At 36.1% G+C, this 23,378-nt stretch overlaps 3 protein-coding genes, 1 long non-coding RNA gene and 3 other non-coding genes across 9 annotated transcripts; 1 reads left to right on the plus strand and 6 right to left on the minus strand.

Moving 5' to 3' along the window:
- Positions 1-1,503: 1,503 nt before the first annotated feature.
- On the minus strand, positions 1,504-17,658 carry LOC109175065. Its single transcript, XR_002053240.1, has 3 exons — positions 17,649-17,658; positions 4,094-4,099; positions 1,504-1,741 (listed from the first exon to the last, which is right to left on the minus strand). It is a non-coding gene; the product is annotated as an uncharacterized LOC109175065 (long non-coding RNA).
- On the plus strand, positions 2,047-3,726 carry LOC109175064 (zinc finger BED domain-containing protein RICESLEEPER 2-like). The gene is made up of 3 exons (XM_019324324.1): positions 2,047-2,739; positions 3,083-3,491; positions 3,639-3,726. Exons 1-2 carry the CDS (start codon positions 2,082-2,084, stop codon positions 3,154-3,156), a joined length of 732 nt encoding a protein of 243 aa, XP_019179869.1. The 5' UTR covers positions 2,047-2,081; the 3' UTR covers positions 3,157-3,491; positions 3,639-3,726.
- On the minus strand, positions 7,179-10,512 carry LOC109175063 (zinc finger with UFM1-specific peptidase domain protein-like). Of its 3 annotated transcripts, XM_019324321.1 has the most exons (7): positions 10,280-10,512; positions 10,047-10,137; positions 9,035-9,789; positions 8,780-8,891; positions 8,417-8,512; positions 8,252-8,334; positions 7,179-8,024 (listed from the first exon to the last, which is right to left on the minus strand). In XM_019324321.1, coding segments are annotated over exons 1-7 (1,197 nt in total). In that variant the 5' UTR covers positions 10,339-10,512; the 3' UTR covers positions 7,179-8,023. The 3 variants fall into 3 exon arrangements, with proteins under 3 accessions (XP_019179866.1, XP_019179865.1, XP_019179867.1); XM_019324320.1 differs by lacking the exon at positions 7,179-8,024 and having other exon boundaries at positions 8,144-8,334; XM_019324322.1 differs by lacking the exons at positions 7,179-8,024; positions 10,280-10,512 and having other exon boundaries at positions 8,144-8,334; positions 10,036-10,124.
- On the minus strand, positions 13,679-13,750 carry TRNAC-GCA. Its single transcript has one exon. It is a non-coding gene; the product is annotated as a tRNA-Cys (tRNA).
- TRNAC-GCA lies at positions 13,859-13,930 on the minus strand. Its single transcript has one exon. It is a non-coding gene; the product is annotated as a tRNA-Cys (tRNA).
- TRNAC-GCA lies at positions 14,037-14,108 on the minus strand. The gene has a single exon. It is a non-coding gene; the product is annotated as a tRNA-Cys (tRNA).
- Positions 17,659-22,779: 5,121 nt separating the features above from the next.
- LOC109175054 (protein RESPONSE TO LOW SULFUR 3-like) lies at positions 22,780-23,232 on the minus strand. Its single transcript, XM_019324309.1, has one exon. It carries the CDS (start codon positions 23,136-23,138, stop codon positions 22,788-22,790), a length of 351 nt encoding a protein of 116 aa, XP_019179854.1. The 5' UTR covers positions 23,139-23,232; the 3' UTR covers positions 22,780-22,787.
- Between the last annotated feature and the right edge of the window lie 146 nt (positions 23,233-23,378).

The following is a 23,378-nucleotide window of genomic DNA, read 5'->3' on the forward strand; positions in this document are numbered from 1 at the left end:
AGTTGAGCAAATCTTCCAACAATTGGCGCAAATGCGTACATTCCTCGGTGTCATGCCCGGCGCATCGATGGTAAGCACAGTGCTTACTCTTGTCAGGGCCATCTCGATCGGGATGGGGGAGTTTGATGAGATTGCAAGATTGGGCGTACTGCATGGCCTCCGCTGCGGATCGATTCAAGGCCGTAAACTCGCCAGGCCTGGTGCGGGATCGGGGATTGTCATCTCCCGACCGATGTTCCGCCCGGCCGGCCGGTTTACGGGACGAAGAGCCGACCTCCTGCAAGCGCTTTACGGCGTTCGCCTCGCCGGCGTGAAGTCTTGATACAAATGTCCCGCCCGGAGAGATATGTGAAGCATATGGGTGGCGGTCGCATCGTCCACAGGCTCGACCTCCCCGACCGCTAGGGGTGGGAATAGGCCAGGCCCCTACATAGGGGCCTATGGCCTGGCCTGTTTAGGGCCTGGCTTGGCCTGGCCTGTTTAGTTAAAAGGCCAGGCTTAGGCCTATTTAATGGCCTATTTAGTTAAATAGGCTCAGGCCTATATGTGAAGGCCTGGCCTACGAGCCTGCAGGCCTGGCCTGTTTATATATATAATATATATAAAATATACATTTAATTATTTTATATTATATTTTATTATTTTATAACTAATATTTTCTATTAATCTAAAGATCTAATAACCTTAACCGGCTAACCCTAAATTCGTGTGTGCGTTTTGGCTGTCCAGTACTCCAGTGTCTGCGTGTCTGATTGTTTGCGTTTCTTCCCCAAAATTCGAGCGAAGAGGCTTCGATTCTTCGATCGACTACAATAAACAACACGCCGGCGAGGCTTCGAGCGGAGAGACGATGTTAGTGTGACTACGGCGAGGCGAGTGCGAGGCGGCGACTGCGAGTTGGAACGTTCAGGCTACCGACTAGTCGACTACCGGCGAGGTTAGTGTTCTTAATATACCTTTTTTTTTTCTATTTACTGTATAATATACTGTTTATAGGCCATTACTGCTAATCTGCTAATATACTTGCTAATATGCGAAATTGCTAATATACAAGTATACAACAATATACTGTCTAATATACTACTAATCTGCTATGTTATTTTAATTTGCTATTTACGGTGTAATATAGAGGATTACTGCTAATTTGCTATTTACTATTGGACTAATTATGTATAATCTGTTTATGTAATACTGTTTATATATTATTTGCTATTTAATAGACTAATTATTAGACTAATGATGTTTATGTAATACTGTTTATTAACACTTTAACAGTAATAAATTTATTAAGTATATAAAATATATAATCTTTACTTGTTTATAGTAATAAACTAATTATATTTAATTTATTTGTTTATAATATTTAATATTAGATATAGTTAGATGTTATTTTGTTTATGTGTATTGATGGTTAAATATTTATAAAATTATATAGGATGACAAGTAACAATACAAATGAATCTATTCCTGAAGAAGTTAATGTGCAAGTTACTACTACAACTCCATCAATTTCTTCAAGTCAACCAATTGAAAGTAACAATTCTGAAGAAGTCAATAGGGTTGATAATGATTCAATCTTAACAAAAAAGCGGAAAAAAACATCTGCGGTATGGAATAATTTTGAAGAAATTGTACTTGCTAATGGTATAAAGAAAGCAGTGTGTTTGTATTGTAAGGAAAAATACTCTACTGGTGGAAAGGGTGGAAGCACTAGCCATCTTAAGAGGCACTCAGAGATTTGCTTGCAGCGCAAGTTGCATATCTCTCGAGAAAATAAGCAAACAACGATACAATTTCGCCCGCCTAGTGAATCTGGTGGTAATCCTTTTATTGTTCCTAATGCTAAATACTCCAATGAAAAAATGAGAGAGATTATTGCTAGTGGAATCATGGTGCATGAGCGACCATTTAGCATTGTAGAGGATGACATGTTCATGTGGGCTTTTGAATATGCAAATCCAAATTTTAGAAGAGTCAGTCGTAAAACGACAAGAAGTGATTGTTTGCAATTGTATGAAGTTGAAAAGGATACTTTGAAAAAGATTTTGAATAATGTGAGTAAGATTAGCATTACAACAGACATGTGGAAGTCAAGTCACCAAGTAGTTGAGTACATGGTTGTGACAGGTCATTTTGTTGATGCAAGTTGGAACCTTCAGAAGAGAGTTTTGAATTTTGTCAAAGTGCCTCCTCCTCGACGGGGAACAGATATAGCAAATGCTATTTTCAAGTGTTTGAGAGGATGGGGCATTGAGAATAAAATATTCTCAGTAACTGTTGACAATGCATCTTACAATGATTCTTGTGTTAGAAGTTTGAAAGAAAACATGTCATTGAGCAGTAAGTTAGTACTTGGTGGAAAACTTTTTCATGTTAGATGTTGTGCTCACATTCTGAATTTGTTGGTGCAAGATGGCCTTAACACTATTAAAGATGTCATTCACAATGTTCGTGAAAGTGTGAAATTTATAAATTCTTCAGATGCAAGGCTAAAGTCATTCCATGAAGTTGTTGAATTAAAAGGATTGAAAGAAAGGAAACTTATTCTTGATTGTCCAACAAGATGGAACTCCACATTCTTGATGTTGTGTACTGCAAGTAAATTTAAGCATGCATTTTCAGATTACAATGAAAAAGAGCCACATTATAAGTATGCACCATCATTTGAGGACTGGGACAAGATTGAGAAGGTTTGTAAACTTTTGGAGGTTTTTAATGATGCCACTCATGTCATCTCAGGTAGTGATTACCCTACTTCTAACTTGTATCTAGCTGAAATTCAAAGGGTGAAAAAGGTTATTGATAATGCAGCTGAGTGTTTTGACATGTTCATGAGTGATATGGCAATACCTATGAAAGCAAAATTTGACGAATATTGGGGGGAGTGTAATTTGTTAATGTCTATTGCATGTGTTTTAGATCCAAGGATGAAATTAAATGGTATTAAGATAACTTTTCCCTTATTGTATAAAACACCAAGTGATGCTGAAAAGAATGTGGAGAAGGTGAAAAAGGCATTAGAAGATTTATATCTTGATTATGTGAACTTGTATAGTCAAGATGCTTCTACTAGTGGACACAGTGAAGTCAATGTTGAAAGTAGCACTTTGGTTGATGGTGGACAACAAATGGATAAAGGGATGCAAGAAATATTGAGTATGGTTTACCAAAGTCAATCAATTCCTCTTACGAAATCAGAGTTGGAGACTTATCTTGAGGAAAATCTTTTTATTCCTTCTTCTACTTCATCCTTTTGTGCCTTGGCATGGTGGAAAAATAATAGTCCAAAGTTTAAAATTTTATCAAAGATGGCTTCTGATATACTAGCTGTTCCTGTTTCAAGTGTGGCATCTGAATCCACATTTAGTGCTGGGGGGAGAGTCATTGATGAATACCGTGCTAGCTTAAATGAGGAATCTATTGAAGCTCTTATTTGTGGTGGGGATTGGCTTCGTAACAAGTATGGGCTGAAGAAAAAACAAAAGGTAAGAGTCTACTTATTACTTTAATATTTTATATTAATTTATATTACTACTTGTTACTTTAATATTTATGGTTTATGATTTATGAATTATAAGCACTTGAACTTGTAATGGACTTCATTATTTATTCTCAATTTTTTTCATTGTGTAGGAAAGTTCTGGACAACAGGAGATTATGTTGAAGCCATGACTTGTTTACTTTTATGTTTGAATACTATTGTTGTTATTATGTTTAATGTTTTATGTTTGTATTGTGGACTTATGATTTATGTTGTTGTTAAACTTGTGAATTTGTGATGGATTTGTAGACTTGAAGTTATCAAACTTGTATGATTTTTGTATTATGAACTCTTACTTATTAAACTTGTGTTGTTGGACATTTTATTATAAAATATGAACTTGGTTTTGTAGTTTATGATTATTGATTGATTGTAATTTAATAATATTTCTTTTACAGGTGTATATTAAAAGTCTTTAAAATGTAGGCTTTAAATAGGCTTTGAGCCTATTTTAATATTCTCAAAGCCTATTTAAAACCTACTTTGAAGCCTTTTTAAAAGCCTATTTACTAAATAGGCTTTTAAAAAGGCTTCAGGCCAGGCCAAGCCTACTGCAGGCTCAGGCTTGAGCCTAGAAAAAAGCCTACATACAGGCCCAGGCCCAGGCCTAGGCTTTGCCTTTTCCTAACAGGCCCAGGCCTAATTTTTAAAAGCCTGGCTTGGCCTGGCCCATTTCCACCCCTACCGACCGCTGCCTTCCACTTGACGAGGAAATCGGTCAAGCTTTCCCCTTCTAGCTGCTTGGCCTTCTCAAGGTACATATAGGACTTTCTCACCACTTTGGAAGTAATGAACTTCCTCACAAACTTGATCGCCAACGTGTCAAATCTGTCGATCGAGCCCGGTTGTAAGGTCCGAAACCATTCTGCTGCTCGACCGGTGAGCGTAGAGTAGAATGCCCTACACATTACGGCGTCTGAAACGCCCTTCATCATCATGTTGCTGTAAAAATCATTCACATGGGCTTCGGGGTCTGCCCGTCCGTCATAACTCTTCTCTCCAGAGACCTTCAAGTCAAGCGGGTAGGGCTGGGCCATTACCGCTGCTGTGAAAGGCGTCTGGTGCAGAGTCGATTGGTTGACCGGGGGTGTCGCAGGGTACGCATTCCTGAGCTGCGCAACTTCCGCCTGGAGGTTATAGAGCAATCCTCGGGTTTCGTTGAGCTCGGCGGTTTGGACGGCTTGGGCTGTTTCCCGAGCGCGTCGCCGTCGGTGAGATCTCGACCCGCTATACCCAGATGAAGCCTCCTGGCTAGCCTCCTGCATCTGTACGTCTTCTTGCCCGCGGTTCGGGTCTTGGGGTCCCAAACGCTGGCGCATCTCCGGTCGAAGACGATCAAAAGCCGCCGCTCGGGCAGTTTCTTCAGGGTCCTCCGCTTGGACGGCCTGAGCTGGTGCCTCCATCGCATCAGCACCCCCCGACCCCAACCGCGAATGAGCCGAGCGTCGAGCCCGGGACGCGGTCTGACGCTGCGGCTCTACCTGTGCAGTCGGTTGTACTGGAGGGGCGGCGGCTGGAGCTGTATAAGCAGGCGTATATGGTGGGAAGCCAACCGGGAAAGTGTAGTACATCGGTTGGCCTGGGCAATACCCGTATGGCGGAGGTGGGACCAGGTATGGATACTGACCGGGATACATCATCGGTTGAGGGTATTGCTGACCGGGCGTCTGAAATCCCGATTGTATGTAGTTCACCGGCTGTTGGGCGGTCGGGTATGCGTTTGATGGATGCGGTGGTGAGAGGTTGAGGTTTAGATCGACCGTCTGACCTTGTTGTTGAGTAACGTGATGGTCAGATGAGCTCGCCGCATCTGCTTAGTCGTCGGCGAAATTGTTGTATGCCCACGGATACATTGTTGTAAAGAGGCCGAGTGCTCGTCAAGACGTAGCTTTGTTGCACAGGTCCCCACAGACGGCGCCAAAATGATACTGCTAATTATACGCAAGCAATATAAAATACCCGAGACCGTTTAAAGCAAATAAAAGACTTTATTGATCACGGTAAAGGCCCTAAGTACAATCTACTTGGTTGCTCTGAGTACCGACTGAGTGCGGTCGGGATTCTCTAACAACAACCTATCGATCGTCCAAAAGTCCCTTACACTGTAGCTACTGTGGGTATTTATAGCCGTTATGCCGGGGACAGGATTCCAGCCGTTCGGCATGTCATCCACGTAGCCACCACGTGTCATCCTCCTGAGTGCCCTGTCTGTCGTCGTGGAGAGCTGCCACGTGTCCTTTTGCCAGCTCTCTCGCCAAAAGGCTACCGCTCGGTGGTCGACACCAGCGCTCGGGCAATTCCCGGTCGCTTCCCGACCGGGGTCTTCATGAAAAGCCCGACCTACTACCTGCAAAGACAAAGAGAAAAAGACGAAGGCAATCCGGTCGTGGTGGAGCTTATGTCGGTCGGGATATTCCCTACCAGTAATTGTTGAAAATTTTCACCTTTTTACAATTCCAAAGTTATTTACACTCACTTTTCACTAGAGGGTGGTACAAATAATAGCAACACTCTTATTTCATAAGTCAAACTATCCACCTCGTATATATAATTGCTAAAATCTAGTTTTGATATATAAATATAGACACGCATAACATAACCTAATAAATAAAAATTCACATAAAAAAATTAAACACCATGTACATTCACCATAGAATCAAACAAATAGAATATATATATATATATATATATATATATATATATATATATATATATAGGGAAGGGATCAGGTGCATTTGTTGTTTTCCGTGCGGTGGATTAATGTGCGTGAGGTTTATACTTAATGTGCGTGAGCTTTGTACTTAATGTGCGTGAGCTTTGTGCTTAATGTGCGTGATGTTAATATGCGTTAGTTTTGTACTTAATGTGTCTGAGTGTTGTACTTAATATGTGTGAAATTTGTGCTTAATGTGCGTGAGTAGTTCAGAATTACTAACTCAGAAAGAAGCAGAACAGAAAATCACCATATAACTATGCTACTGAAAAGAGAAGCACACATATAGTCATTATAAAATGTTTGCACCAGCACCCTTTCCGCACCTTCATTCTTAAGAATCTGATCTATGCTACTAAAAAGAGAAGCACCCATATAGTCATGATAAAATGTTTGCACCAGCACCCTTTTCGCACCTTCATTCTTAGGAATCTGAGCAAAAGCATCAAGAGAGCTCTTGTACTTGACGGCATCACCAGATGTCATCAATTCATCATCATTGGGTAAGAAGCAATACCAGCACCATTTGTGATAACCCATCCGAGAACAAAGCTAGCGAAGAAACTATCCTGTAGGTCTCCACTTTTCTGCTGCATTTTACACATTCACACACATTAAGTGCAAATCTCAGGCACATTAGATACAACACTCACGCACATTGAGTACAAATCTCACGCACATTAATAACCGCACAACCGCACGGGAAGCATTCACCCGCACGGGAACCTGAGTCTATATATATATATATATATATATATATATATATATATATATATATATGAACTGTAATAGGAAAAACAAAACTTATCAAATTTAAAATTAAATTAGGAATAAAATAGGAAACACAAAAATAAAGCTATTTCTGAGAACTCAGAAATAGCCTCATACGAGGGGGAGCTCATTCACAAAGAACAATATTCTCAATTCCCCGAGAACAAAATGCATTAACAAACAATAAAATAGGTCTATCCCTACAAATGTCATTCCATTCTAGGCCTATTCCGCGGATCAAACGTGCAAATGAAAGGACAAATATAAAAATAACTGAACGAGGGAGCAAACTCCATGTCTCCATACACAGGCTGTAGAGCTAAAGACCCTTGATTGATTGGAATTGTTGCAACAGTTTGAATCTGAAGCACCATACCATGGATGATTTTGATTCTCCAGTATATGCTAATTGCTTGATGTTATTACTATGGCTATTATAACTACTCTGAAGCTGCCATAATTAAACCATCTTTGCCTGAGTGGCTGGCTACCCTGAAAACTGAAACTCACTGCTAATAGTAAGATCCCCCTTTGAGAGTCTGAACTGGATGCTCAAATATGGAAATCTCTCTTGACCCACCTTAACAAATGTTTTCGTACTTCATCTCAACAACCATCTCTAGCTACCATAAACTGTCTCGTATACTAAGCGAACTCATCTGCCAACCTCACATGTGCCCTACTTAAATGCATTCTCTGCATACCAACATTCACTTCCAAATAGAAAGAAAGTTAACGCACAAGTGAAGCCATCCCACCTTTCTCTTCCTTCTTGGAGCATCCTCCAATATTGCTTTTGTTTTTCTAGCATATGTAAGCACATTTTACTAAGATACAACCTGAATGTTTACCTTAATTTGTCGAAGTGTATGTTGCATCTGAACTGCAAAAATAAATTAGCTTTCTCTGAGACACCTGAAGAGCACATTCTCTTCCAAAAGTGGTTAATCATTAACTCAACCCTGGAAATAAGAAGCCACTCAACCCTGATAGCAAAACCTGAGATGTTAATCATTAACTCAAAATTGGTTAGGCTCCATTGCGTAATAGATCAACAGTCCTTTGGGATTCAGCCAGTAAATGAAACATATATGGAGTAATAAAATTCCTTAAGATCAAAGCAAAAGAGACAAAGTGCCTTCAAATATTTATATTCCACAATGATTTAAGCATACATATTGAACATATGGAAGCTTGAAATGAAATACAAAAGTCTAGGAACAGACTAAAATTCATGACGAATGCTTTGTAAGTTCTTCAGTTTTTCAACCTCTTCCCCAAAAGCGACTCCATGATCAATAAAACACAACTGACAAAGAAATATGTTGCAAATCAAGTGTTTAGATTAGATGAGAAGAAATCATTGGGAAGATGTAAACTATGCCTTATACCTGATATTGTGGCTTCCTCAGAGTGTGCACACCTCTTTTTATTAGCCTTTGCCATCCATCATTGTCTCTGAGAGATTTTGCCAGATCTTTGGTTCTCTGAAAGTTATGATCACAACTATTCCTGTTTAATGATAATAGCTACCAGAAACAAGAAAAGGCAACTAGATGTTCTGGAAAAAAATCAAACAAAACAGAATAGTGAAAAATATAACCCAATTCTACATGTTTCAATTGTAAACATTCCAAATTGAGAATTAGAGGAAACTAGATTTCCAATTATGTGGAGAAAACTAATTCACATAGCAAAGGCAATTGCAGAGTCACTTAAAAACAGTAGCACTCAACAGATATTGACATACTTACATGGCCAGGGTCTAAGATCAAAAGATTGTATTGCTTTGAGCCATTTTTCTGAAGTTTCTTTTGAATCCCAACAATTGTTCTTGAGTGGCCTTGATGTTGGAAGTACAATGGCCTGAAGAATAAACCTTATAAGAGATCTCAATGGAGTGTGACATTGCAAATTTATAAAACCGAGAACATAACCATGCACTTGCACTTCTAAGTAATCAGTGAAGGGTGCCATGAGATCATCACAACATTTAAAAATACACTTACGCTTTCAGACTGACAAGGACATGTCTATTGTCAGATCTTGTACACTTAGGGTCAGAAAAGTAATTCCACACCCAATCAATGAGAACCTCCTGTCCCTTAACATTTGCATCATGTGTAAAGGATACAGGGTCAGAAACATTGTTTTTCCACTTGGACACATATTTGTCCATAGGTCCATAAACCTTCGGTGCAATTGTCTTACTACAGAAATCCACAATTCGAGCACGAAGACCAAAAGAACGGAAGAGGGTAGCACATTCTGTAGTTCCAATCCAATTTCTTTTTCCATAGATTTCTTGATCAAAGTCTTTCGACCCATCCATATCAAAGCCTTGTTCCCAGGCAATTTCAAGCCATCTCTGGAGTGAAGGGATATCAGGTACAAACCCTGAGCCACCAAAGAGAACGTTCCTTGCTTCTTGCCTTTCTTTGAGCAAATGAGAGCTGAGCATCTGAATATTGCGCCATCCACACCCCCATCCAACATCCTCTGATGCAATGCTTTCAAAATGATCTACATAACCACACAACAGACTGACACAGTTCTTAGGTTCTAACTCCAAACAGCTTCTCAGCATTTTAATCATGCCTCCTTCAACATGGTAAAAAGATCCCTTCATCTGCAGATTGACTAAGCAGCTTATTCGTTCACCCAAGTCTCTCCCCTCAGAAGTTCGACCATCCATACGAGAACTTGAAGAGCTACTCTCAGGCCTTTCCCGTGCACCAGTTTTACGGAGAGTTGCACTACTAACCTGGTTAATCATGAACAGTTCAGTTTAGACACTACTGCCAATAAAGAACTACAAGTAATAATGAAATAAGATAAAGAAAGGCCATTCCAGGAAATGGTGAGGTGAAATTATATGATTTTACTTTGCCCTTTCCCCCAACATCCACAAAAATAAATCCTCACATTCAAACCCCTGCTCTTTGGTTATGGAGTTAAAATTGCGTAGCCTACACATACATAAAATAGTATACATATATAAAATGCTTACTCGCGGAGTACCTGGGGCGAACTAGAAGGAGCAAGGGCAACGTCTCGTCCCAACTCGAAATCGTTAACAACGTCTTCATCGTCGAAGTGACTGTTTGCATGTCTGAAATTCGATTTTAATTTATAGAAGATGAAAATAAAACGAATCACGCAATTAGTCAAGAGTTCAATGATCACACACAAGCAGTTGAATAGTAGAACGAATCGAAAGAGGAGAAAAGCGTGGAAATGGGGGTAGGATATACCTTTCGAGTTCTACAGAAAGAACTCTCAGATGGCAGAAGGGGCAAGCCGTGATGTCCATCGAAAAGCTATGAGGTCGGTCGCCGCTTTTCCCGTCTGAACAAATGCAGTTGAACCTTATTCCGCTGTGTCTTCCCCTTTTCCCCGTCTGTTGTCTCGTAAACCAATCCTTCCGGGAATGATGTTTGCCTGTTTGGTCCGGAATACGAATTTAATTAGAGAAATCATTCAATCGGTTTAATTGCTTTCAAAAAAAAAAAAATCATCGATTTAATTAATTAGACTTAACTAAGAGGGGTGTATTCAATTAGGACTTTTGTAGGGTTTTAAAGACTTTTAAAATGATAGATTTTAATAAACTTTGATTGATTTTTATAGAGTTGTACAAAATTTTTTAAAATTTTATAAAACTCTATAAAAATCTATATAAAAAACATTCATAGACTTTTATCAACTTTTTATTTTAAAAAGTCTACAAAAGTCATTGAAATTTTAAATTGAATTTTCTTACAAAACATTTATAATATATCATAAAATTCTTCTTATTATATAGTTCTTCACCCACATCAACATTCTCAACATTATTATTTTAATTCATAGTATGCTGAGACTTATATGCTAGTTACTTATATATATTATTAATAAACACAAAAAAAAAAAAAAAAAAAAAAAAACTATTTCATTATAAATTCATAACAATATTGAACAATAAAATTTAGGGAAAACGGTCAAATAAACCCTTGAACTTTATATGAAAAGTCAATTAGGCCCTCGAACTTTTAAAATGTACAATTAAAACCATAAACTTATCATTTTAGTGCATTTAAGTCCCAAAACCGGTCAATAACCTATAATAACAGATTTTTAGAATTCCGGCTATACTCCGGTCACCTCCGGGAAAAATCTACTATCGGCGGTTTTTATTTATTTTTTATTTTTTATTATTTTCAGTTGTTCGATTGTGTCGTTCGGAGACATGACAATGGTTTCCTTCTCCTTCGCCATGCTCTGAAACTCCTGCTTCTCCATTTTAATTCTTCGCAACATGTCTTCAACAGCTCCGTTGTCTTGTTCAGGGCTTTGGATATTTCAATACTTCCTCATTTAGTTTCAATAAAAATTGCTTCTCTGATTCCTATTTTTTCTCAACATCAATGCCAATTGTTGTTTCCTGTGCTCTTGTAAACCCAATCTCAATCTCTCTCATTACGCCTCAAAACAAACGGATAAACCCAATAGCATATTTGAAATCCAAAAATACCAGATAAAAGAAATCAAGAATCTGGATTATGCACACCTGTAAACACATAAAGCGATCGATTTCAAGAATATGTTTCTCAAGTTCAGGCACGAGATTTTGAGAGAAACCCATTAACTGCCGATGATTATTCATTGCCACAAATTTGTGATAGTTCTTATGCTGCTGCGGTGGAATCTAATGAAACTCCGACCAGGGCCGGTCCTATCATTTTATAGGCCCGGGGCGTAGGAACACAAATGGGCCCTACATAAAATTAATATATATTTGCATAACTACATAAAAAGTATATTAATTACAAATAACTTGAAATAAGATATACAAGTTTTTAACAATTTTGCATATAGAGTAATAATATTGAAAACAACTCTAGATGTGTTGGTTAGTTATAAATGAATTTCCTTTGTTGGCTTAAAAAAATTACAAAATATTCAATAATTGCATATGTGACTTCATAAATAAAGAATTCTAATTTATAAAAGTAGATAAAAAATTTAAAACCAAATAAACTTATAGACAATCACATTGTTATTATAATAAAAAATAAAGTAATTATTAATCAAAATTATAAAACACAACTTACAAATAAGAGTAAAACATGAAATCTTAATTATTGATGCAATAAATAAAAAACACTTTAACATTCAAAAAAAAAATAAAAATAAAAAACACTTTAAAAGTGAGAAATGATATTCATAACAAAATATGAAACATGATTAATTAGATAAAATAGTTCGAATAGAAAACACATTATAAATCATGCATATTCTCTATTGGTATCATATTTATAAATATTTTTTTTTTAGTTAGTTAGATCAATTTCAAGTCTTTTTTAGATTAATTTGAATAGAATGATGTATAATAGAACTTCTAAACAACATTGATTAGATAATTCATAAAAAAATAAATTATCTTTTAAAATAATTTCATAACTAAAACACAAAATATATTACATATACATAAATCATTATAAGGTTCACAAAATAACACATGTTCTAAATATTAGTAAATTACTCAAATAGAAATAGATTCAAAACTTGTTTTAAATCACAAAACAATCTATATTATAAATCTCACTATTATAAATATAAAAATATAAAAAAGTCACATAGTTACAACTCAAAAAATACGATTAGAAATAGAAATAAATTCTATACGTACTATATAATATTCCTAAATTCATCTTCAAAAGAGTAGTGAAGGAAAGTTAAATTGTATATATTATAATTTTAATACTATATATAATATAATATCCCTAAATTGGTCTTGGTGAAAAGCTTTAAAGTTAATAACAATAATAATATTAATATATATATATATATATATATATATATATATCAAGCCATGGGAATTCGACCCCTGGACATCAACATTAAGGTCCACAACTCCAACCACCAAAGCTACGTTAACTTCATTTGACCAGAATGTATATAAATTACTTATCTAATCATCATAGTATATATATAAGGAGCGGTGAACTAAGGTGGGCCCCTTTCAAGTGTGGGCCCTGGGCAAGGGCCCAGCTCGCCCTTGCTCAGGGCCGGGCCTGACTCCGACATGATAAAGTGTTGCTATAACAGAAGAGGAGGGGTGGGTTGAAGCAAAAGTTATCACGACCAACAACGTCGTCGACCGCGGCGACATGAAAGGGCCAAAAGCCTATGGACATGCCACCGATTGAGAACGCCGGTCAACCACAATGAGGGCGGTCAACGACAGAATGTTTACCGGTAATAACCTGTTGTATTATTGATTTACATGATTTAACTGTAAAATTGTAAAAGATATGATATTATTTTATGGATATTACCACCGCTTAACTTACAAAGGAACTTTATTGCTGACTTTCATTACTTTGCTCACATACAAGTGATATACATGCATTTCTCTGCTTCAAGGATGCTTTTGTGTTTGTATTTGCTGACAACTAAAACTTCTTTAATAAGAATTTCTGCACAACGTACAAATGTTGTACAGTTTGTGACAAACTCTAAATTTCTTTCTTTGGAAGAGTATATATTATCATTTTCTTATTAAAGTTCTCGGCCAGAAAGTGATAAAACTTTAATAAATCTATGCATTTTGGTTATGTAGTGATAATAAATCACAATTCAAAGGGGATTAAAATTACAGAACACAGTTTAGGGCCCAACCCGGTTCGAACCGGTGACCTATTGATCTGCAGTCAATTGCTCTACCACTGAGCTATGGACCCCTGTTGTGGCCAATCCTTTAAGGTAATTATAAATTCGTCATCTTTATTGGTTGTGCAGTGATGGTAAATATCCTATACGAAGGGGATTAAAATTACAAAGCATAGGAAAGGGCCCAACCGGGTTCGAACCGGTGACCTATTGATCTGCAGTCAATTGCTCTACCACTGAGCTATGGACCCCTGTTGTGGCCAATCCTTTAAGGTATATAAATTCGTCATCTTTATTGGTTGTGCAGTGATGGTAAATATCCTATACGAAGGGGATTAAAATTACAAAGCATAGGAAAGGGCCCAACCGGGTTCGAACCGGTGACCTATTGATCTGCAGTCAATTGCTCTACCACTGAGCTATGGACCCCTGTTGTGACCAATCCTTTAAGATAAATATACCAATGTTCCATTTTATTTGCTTCTCAGTCCTTTCACTACAGTCCTGAGCCCAAAACTCTTGTGTCTTGTCCCTGTAAATTTCTTTATTTTTTTTTCAAAAAAATTATTTAATAAAAAATGATAAATATACATATGAATACAACTCTTCACAAATCTAGATTTTTTTTTAGTACTATTGACTCTATTACATTGTAGTATATGTCTATACATACTTTCTTAACCCACTGAAGCACACATCTAAATTTTATATATTAAAGAAAAAAATGAAAAGAATAATAATCAATTTTTTTAGCTACATATCACGTCCTCATAAGAATTTTTTATTTTTAAAAAAGAAAACTAAATAAAATTAAGAGTAAGTAAAGACAAATTTTATTGTGGATCATGGTCCATGTAGTAGTGTGGACAATGAAATAAAACCACGTCGTTGGATTTTAATTTTAGAAATTAAAAATAAATCGTTACCGTTTTCTAACTCATAAAGTACATTATCATACCCCAGAAGTTTCATTATTCTAACACATAATGTAATATATTCTAACACATAAAGTACATTATTATAACTCATGATATACATTATTCTAACACATAAATTATATTATTATAACTCATAATGTATATTATTCTAACTCATAAAATTCAACAACATCGTTATGGATGGTGGTCCACACAGCTATGTGGACTATGGTCCACACAATAATTTGCCTATAATTTACCATGCATAATGTTATGCATTTGAATCTATAAAAAAGATTACCGGCAGTTCATGTAATGCTTGGAGCACATCAAAGACATCTATCTAATCTAAAAAAAATTACAAGTGCGAATAAAAGTTATATCATTCATTTATGTTCGTTTTTCAGTTATTTTTTTTATACATTATGCTAAAAGAGTTGTACTATACAATATTTTGATCAAAAATATTCCTACCATTATAACTTCCGTTATTTTTTCAACTATTATTCTCATGCACATGCATCCACCATATATTTTCTTATCTTCTTCAATGGTAATAATATATGGACACAATATATTGGAGTACTATATAAGTTATTTCCTAAAATATAAATATTAAAGTTATAAAATGATTTACATTATTATTATAATGGGGAAATCGCACTTTTTGTCCCTCAATTACTGCCTAAAATGCAATGTGATCCTCACTTTCCAATTTGGATAGAATTGGTCCCTCAATTATTCCACCGTTAGTCAATTTAGTCCTTCTGTGAGTTAATCTGTTTAACACCCTTCACAGATGGACTAAATTGACTAACGGTGGAATAAGTGAGAGATCAATTATGTCCAAATTGGAAAGTGAGGATCACATTGCATATGGAGCACTAATTGAGCGACCAAAAGTGCGATTTCCCCTAAATAAAATTTACATTAATTATAAATATAACTAGTATTTGTCCGGTGCGATGACGGACAAAAATTTATAAATATTGTTGTAATGTTATGAGGAAGTTGATACGTATGTGGCGAACCTATGGGACGTTACTAGAGGATGGAAGTGGGAGGAGATCACAAATCTCTCAACCGACATCAATTACAAGCTAAAGCTATTCGATCTCAGTAATGAAGATGACGAAGTCTCTTGGATAGCTGAACCCTCAGGTATATATGTTTTTTGTCTCCTCGGCATATAATGTGATTCATGGATATGTCTTGCCTGTGCAGGAACCTACCTGGAATCATCTTTGGAAAATTAAGGTCCCTGCCAGGCCCGGCCCTGAGCAAGGGCGAGCTGGGCCCTTGCCCAGGGCCCACACTTGAAAGGGGCCCACCTTAGTTCACCGCTCCTTATATATATACTATGATGATTAGATAAGTAATTTATATACATTCCGGTCAAATGAAGTTAACGTAGCTTTGGTGGTTGGAGCTGTGGACCTTAATGTTGATGTCCAAGGGTCGAATTCCCATGGCTTGATATATATATATATATATATATATATATATATATATTAATATTATTATTGTTATTAACTTTAAAGCTTTTCACCAAGACCAATTTAGGGATATTATATTATATATAGTATTAAAATTATAATATATACAATTTAACTTTCCTTCACTACTCTTTTGAAGATGAATTTAGGAATATTATATAGTACGTATAGAATTTATTTCTATTTCTAATCGTATTTTTTGAGTTGTAACTATGTGACTTTTTTATATTTTTATATTTATAATAGTGAGATTTATAATATAGATTGTTTTGTGATTTAAAACAAGTTTTGAATCTATTTCTATTTGAGTAATTTACTAATATTTAGAACATGTGTTATTTTGTGAACCTTATAATGATTTATGTATATGTAATATATTTTGTGTTTTAGTTATGAAATTATTTTAAAAGATAATTTATTTTTTTATGAATTATCTAATCAATGTTGTTTAGAAGTTCTATTATACATCATTCTATTCAAATTAATCTAAAAAAGACTTGAAATTGATCTAACTAACTAAAAAAAAAATATTTATAAATATGATACCAATAGAGAATATGCATGATTTATAATGTGTTTTCTATTCGAACTATTTTATCTAATTAATCATGTTTCATATTTTGTTATGAATATCATTTCTCACTTTTAAAGTGTTTTTTATTTTTATTTTTTTTTTGAATGTTAAAGTGTTTTTTATTTATTGCATCAATAATTAAGATTTCATGTTTTACTCTTATTTGTAAGTTGTGTTTTATAATTTTGATTAATAATTACTTTATTTTTTATTATAATAACAATGTGATTGTCTATAAGTTTATTTGGTTTTAAATTTTTTTATCTACTTTTATAAATTAGAATTCTTTATTTATGAAGTCACATATGCAATTATTGAATATTTTGTAATTTTTTTAAGCCAACAAAGGAAATTCATTTATAACTAACCAACACATCTAGAGTTGTTTTCAATATTATTACTCTATATGCAAAATTGTTAAAAACTTGTATATCTTATTTCAAGTTATTTGTAATTAATATACTTTTTATGTAGTTATGCAAATATATATTAATTTTATGTAGGGCCCATTTGTGTTCCTACGCCCCGGGCCTATAAAATGATAGGACCGGCCCTGGTCCCTGCAAAGATGAAGACACTATTATGGACTGTTCTCCATGGCAAAATTCTTGGCAACGCTGAAAGACGGAGAAGAGGATTTACTATGAATGGAGATTGCCACCAATGCCCAGGCCAGGAGGAAGCTACAGAACACATATTCTGTTTTGGCTCCAAGGCTAAGGAAGTGTGGCAAGGTCTACAGAGGATAGCTGTGTTAAACATTCTGTTCGAAAAGCTGGCCATGGGGGCGTCCTTAGGGAAGTCAAGTTATGCTGATGCTACTATCATTGAAGCGGAAGCAATCTCTAAAGGACTTTCGTGGGCATGGGAGGCTGGAATTAGAGACATGGAAATTCAATCAGATGCTGAGAAGGTCATCAACTGGATTGTGGGAGATTCTGTGTTGAGGGGTCCTATATGTGAGCATATAGAGAATATCAACTGGATTCTGGGAGATTCTGTGTTGAGGGGTCCTATATGTGAGCATATAGAGAATATCAGAAATCGGATCAATGATAACTGGAATATTTCTTTCCGAAATATAGTTCGAGAACAAAACGAGTGTGCTGATGCCCTAGCAAACTTGGGAGCGAATATGAACGTGGATTGGCGTGCTCTTGCATATTGTCCCCCGGGGCTGGAGGAGACTCTCTACAACGATCGGTTGTGGGCAAATTGGTCCCATAGTGATAGGACCTAGTTATTGCTTCTTGGGGTATCACCCCTCTTTATCGATTTAAAAAAATAAATAAATAAAGATAAAGATTTGGAAAAATTACACTTTTGACCCCTCAATTAGTGCTCATATGCAATGTGATCCTCACTTTTCAATTTCGACAGAATTGATCCCTCAATTATTCCACCGTTAGTCAATTTAGTCCTTATGTGAGTTAATCCTTTTAGCATTCTTCACAAAAGGACTAAATTCTAACGGTGGAATAATTGAGGGACCAATTCTGTCCAAATTGGAAAGTGAGGATCACATTGCATTTTAGGTACTAATTGAGGGACCAAAAGTGTGATTTCCCCTATTATAATTATTATACAATTATATAAATACCTAAAATCTAAATAAATCTAAGATTTTAATGTAAGTATTAATATTGGACATCGATTTTTACACATCACACATAGAAAATACTAGTATTAAAAATAAATGTGCAATCCAACTATACTTCAATTGGTCCAATCTAGATAAGGGCCTTGTTTGATAAAATATATAGTTAGCTTATTAGCCAATTTTGGCTTATTTTACCACTATTAGTTGTTTGACTTGGTTTAAAAATCAATATAAGTGTTTGGTTAATCAATTTTTTATAACTCCAAAATGTTAAAATTCAAAAAGATGTTCAAATCAACTTTTTCAATTAAGTTTTTGAGAAAAGAAATTACATCAAACAACTATCATTAATTTAGCAAACATGGAATCGGTTGCTTGTGAGAATCGAACCTAAGTTATCCCAAAATGCTCTCCCACAAGAAAGCTTATTTACCATCTAAACTACCATCTCAAGCTATGCTAATATACAGTATTGATTTATATTATTGGCATGGAAGTATACAGTATTGATGATGTTGAGAGAATGCAAATCACATAAATGCCGGCGTGACAATGTATAGTGGCAAATTATTGTGTGAACAAGAGTCCACCACAACAAAAATTATATTTTTAATATATTAAAAATACATTATTTATATATTGAATATGTATTATATAAAATAATATATTTTCAGTACTTGAATAATGTATTTTCTCTGAATATAATATATATTTTTAGTAAATATACTAAAACTACATTATTTATGTATTAAATGTATATTATTTGATAATATGGTTATGATCGATGTATACTAGTTGTAAAAGATATAGTTAGAGTTGTGCTATTTGGATAAGGTTAATTAATTTGTCTCAACACTCAACCAATCACCATTTCATGTAAGCTCCGGGACTAGAGTGTTTCTCTCTCTAGAGAGAAGTCTCTCTGACTTCTCTCTAGAGTGCCAATGTCTTTGTGAGTTCTGTCCGCCGGTTTCTTCTATTGGAACGATACGGATTAACTTTGATTTCAATCTGAGTTTAATTTTGTTTCTGCCTAGTGGATTAAACTTGTGGTTTCACAGATTTTTTAATTTTGTTCACAAAGTTTGATTAAGATTTGTCGTTTCTTTGTTTTGTCCAAGAGTTACAACACTGTTCATAATCTAGATTTCTCCGGTTTGTTCGAATTTCTTCACTACGGTACTGTTGATGGTTTGGCGTTTTCGTAAAGGATAGGGAGACTACCGGCGTTGACCACTTCCGTTGGATTTTACGTAAATAACAATATCCTTTGGCGGTGGCGTTGTTTGGTTCGTCGACGAAAAGAAGATCCGGTAACCGGCGTGTTCAAGAGATGCGGTCACGAAGGTGAGATGTTCTCTTGATGGCGGCTAGTTGCTCGGTGGCGACCTGTCTGCCTCCGTTTCTTTGGGGTCTCTGACGGCCTTCTGGAATATGGAGGTGAGGGGAAGCAGCGGTTCTTTTCCGGCGATTATAAGAAGGCGATGGTCAGAGGAGTTCCGGCGACAACAGTAGTGTGGCTTTTCCGGTGGCTTTGCGATGGCGTTCTTTACCCCAACCCCCTTTGGCGACTTGTGCAAGCCGGCAACTGCTCCAGCGGTGGTCTCTTTCAAGTCGTTTGTTCCGATTTACGGGGGTTCAAGGGGTGAGTTCGCTGACTGTATCACCACCCTTGAACGAAGGTATTTCTCAGGTTTCCGGCGCTAGTATCACTCCCGGTGAGTTCGCCTCTTCATGCTTGATCCTTGTATGTGGTTTTTGATGCTCTGAGTTGGTGACTGGAGTTGGATTGTATTGGAGATGGTTTGGATGATTCCACCCTCGGTCCAATGATCCTTGTTTTTTCCGGCCTTTTTGGAGTGTTGCCGTCCGCGTTTGGGTGAGGGAAGGGGTGGTGGAATTGATCTGGATGGGGTCTGGCGTTAGGGATGGCTTTGTGGTTTTTTCCGGCGATGGTCTGAAGATTTTCCGGTGCTTCCGGAGAGAGGTGGGTTTGTGTTCAGTGTTGTTCGTAGTTTCTAGTAGTTTGGTCGGTTTTCCGGCGGAAACTATGTCACCGGCGGTTCTCCAGTCGCCGGCCGGTGTCTTGTCGGTGGGTGGCAGCGGAGCTCCGGGGATTTGTCCGGCGTTGACCGTCGGTGGTCTCCGGATGGTAACACGCTATTGCCGTTTTGGGAGGTGACTGGTTATGCATGGTATCTACCGGATTTTGTGGGAATTAGAAGCAAGACGCGTTCTTGATCTCCGCTGATGATGGAAGGTGCATGTGCATGGAGTTTGACTGATGAGACCGGGTCAACACGCTAAATGTGGGCAGACCCGGTTCTTGGCGGTATGGTTTAAGTATGTTTCTGGTACATAATTTGAGCAAGGTAGACTCCGTGGCTAGACGGGTTGAGAGCTTGATTATGAGTTGATTGGCGTGTGTTTGAGTCTCTCATATGGTGGAGGGTTTTCTTTATTCTCCCCCCGCTTGAGGACGTTTTGCTACTACACTTCATACATTATCTTGTGAGCTATAGTTCTAAAGGTTGAGTACGGTGCAGTGGTAAAATGGGCATGCATGGGCATTTGGCTAGGGTTTGAGTCCTAGTTAGGCTTAGTTTACTTGTGTCTAGTTCGTATTTGTGCATGTGTGAGACATCATGGTGTACTAGTTAGGCTTAGTTTACTTGTGTCTAGTTCGTATTTGTGTTTTTGTTTTCAGGGGTATGCCCCGGTGTCATTATGTATTTAGACATTTGATTTATATTTATATTTCCGATTTGATGTAAGCTCGGGGACAAAAGTTTCGTACAGTCAACCATTCACCATTTACTAAACTTATTATATACACAAATATGAAAAGTAAATTCAATGGCAAGGAGCTTTCAAGTCAAAGGTTACATTGTTAGGAACACCATTTCTACGTCAAATTCTAAAATGGTTTTCCATTCATTTTCTTTCTTTGTATGATACTTTCCAGCGGTCCCGTCACCTTCTCAATGGAAGTTTGCATATATATATTTTGTATTTGATCGTCTTCAACATATATTATAAAATTTGATGACGATTGTTTCCGGTGGTCACTTATATATATTTAGAAATTAGTACTATTAAATATAAAAAGTCAAATTTAAAAATACTGATTACTAATATGTATGACAAATAAAATGAGATAGAAAGAGTAAGTCCTTGGATCATCTAGGAAGAGACACAGAATGGAGAAGCATCTGTGTGCAGGCCCGGCCCTGAGCAAGGGTGAGCTGGGCCCTTGCCCAGGGCCCACACTTGAAAGGGGCCCACCTTAGTTCACCGCTCCTTATATATATACTATGATGATTAGATAAGTAATTTATATACATTCCGGTCAAATGAAGTTAACGTAGCTTTGGTGGTTGGAGCTGTGGACCTTAATGTTGATGTCCAGGGGTCGAATTCCCATGGCTTGATATATATATATATATATTAATATTATTATTGTTATTAACTTTAAAGCTTTTCACCAAGACCAATTTAGGGATATTATATTATATATAGTATTAAAATTATAATATATACAATTTAACTTTCCTTCACTACTCTTTTGAAGATGAATTTAGGAATATTATATAGTACGTATAGAATTTATTTCTATTTCTAATCGTATTTTTTGAGTTGTAACTATGTGACTTTTTTATATTTTTATATTTATAATAGTGAGATTTATAATATAGATTGTTTTGTGATTTAAAACAAGTTTTGAATCTATTTCTATTTGAGTAATTTACTAATATTTAGAACATGTGTTATTTTGTGAACCTTATAATGATTTATGTATATGTAATATATTTTGTGTTTTAGTTATGAAATTATTTTAAAAGATAATTTATTTTTTTATGAATTATCTAATCAATGTTGTTTAGAAGTTCTATTATACATCATTCTATTCAAATTAATCTAAAAAAGACTTGAAATTGATCTAACTAACTAAAAAAAAATATTTATAAATATGATACCAATAGAGAATATGCATGATTTATAATGTGTTTTCTATTCGAACTATTTTATCTAATTAATCATGTTTCATATTTTGTTATGAATATCATTTCTCACTTTTAAAGTGTTTTTTATTTTTATTTTTTTTTGAATGTTAAAGTGTTTTTTATTTATTGCATCAATAATTAAGATTTCATGTTTTACTCTTATTTGTAAGTTGTGTTTTATAATTTTGATTAATAATTACTTTATTTTTTATTATAATAACAATGTGATTGTCTATAAGTTTATTTGGTTTTAAATTTTTTATCTACTTTTATAAATTAGAATTCTTTATTTATGAAGTCACATATGCAATTATTGAATATTTTGTAATTTTTTTAAGCCAACAAAGGAAATTCATTTATAACTAACCAACACATCTAGAGTTGTTTTCAATATTATTACTCTATATGCAAAATTGTTAAAAACTTGTATATCTTATTTCAAGTTATTTGTAATTAATATACTTTTTATGTAGTTATGCAAATATATATTAATTTTATGTAGGGCCCATTTGTGTTCCTACGCCCCGAGCCTATAAAATGATAGGACCGGCCCTGTCTGTGCGGCGGAGAGCTGATCCATCAACGATGTAACCCTAGCCTGGTATGCCCGAGCCTGTTCAACAGCCTCCGCCTCCGCCTCCCCCAGCTGGGAGCACAGCCGCTCCTCCGCCTCCTCCGCCACCGTCAACCGCTCCCACGTCCTCTGCAACTCTCGCCTCATCGTCTCTTCTCTCTCTAGGCTCCTCCTCAACTCCTTCTCCAGTTCCTCGTTCCTCTTCCTCAACACCTCCTCCTCCACCGCCGCCGGAGTTTTACGCCGTTGGATCTCTTTTGCCTTCACGGAGGGCACAGCAATGGTTGGAGCCATATAGAAATGGTCTGAGCTACTGATAATAATAGGGGAAAATTAAGATATCTGGTTGAGTAGCTGAGTTGCCTGGGCTGGGATTTTATAGGGAACAAAATGGATGTGTCCAGATTCAATGTATCTTAAGGGCAGTAAAACAAATTTTTCAAAAATGAAAATATCTACTCATACAGAATTAAGTTATGTATGTGGACATGTGGTGGAGATCAATCTGATGCCTCATGCTAAAATGCTGCTGTG

This window comes from Ipomoea nil, unplaced genomic scaffold (assembly GCF_001879475.1).
Source record: "Ipomoea nil cultivar Tokyo-kokei standard unplaced genomic scaffold, Asagao_1.1 scaffold0681, whole genome shotgun sequence".
Classification (NCBI taxonomy): Eukaryota; Viridiplantae; Streptophyta; class Magnoliopsida; order Solanales; family Convolvulaceae; genus Ipomoea; species Ipomoea nil.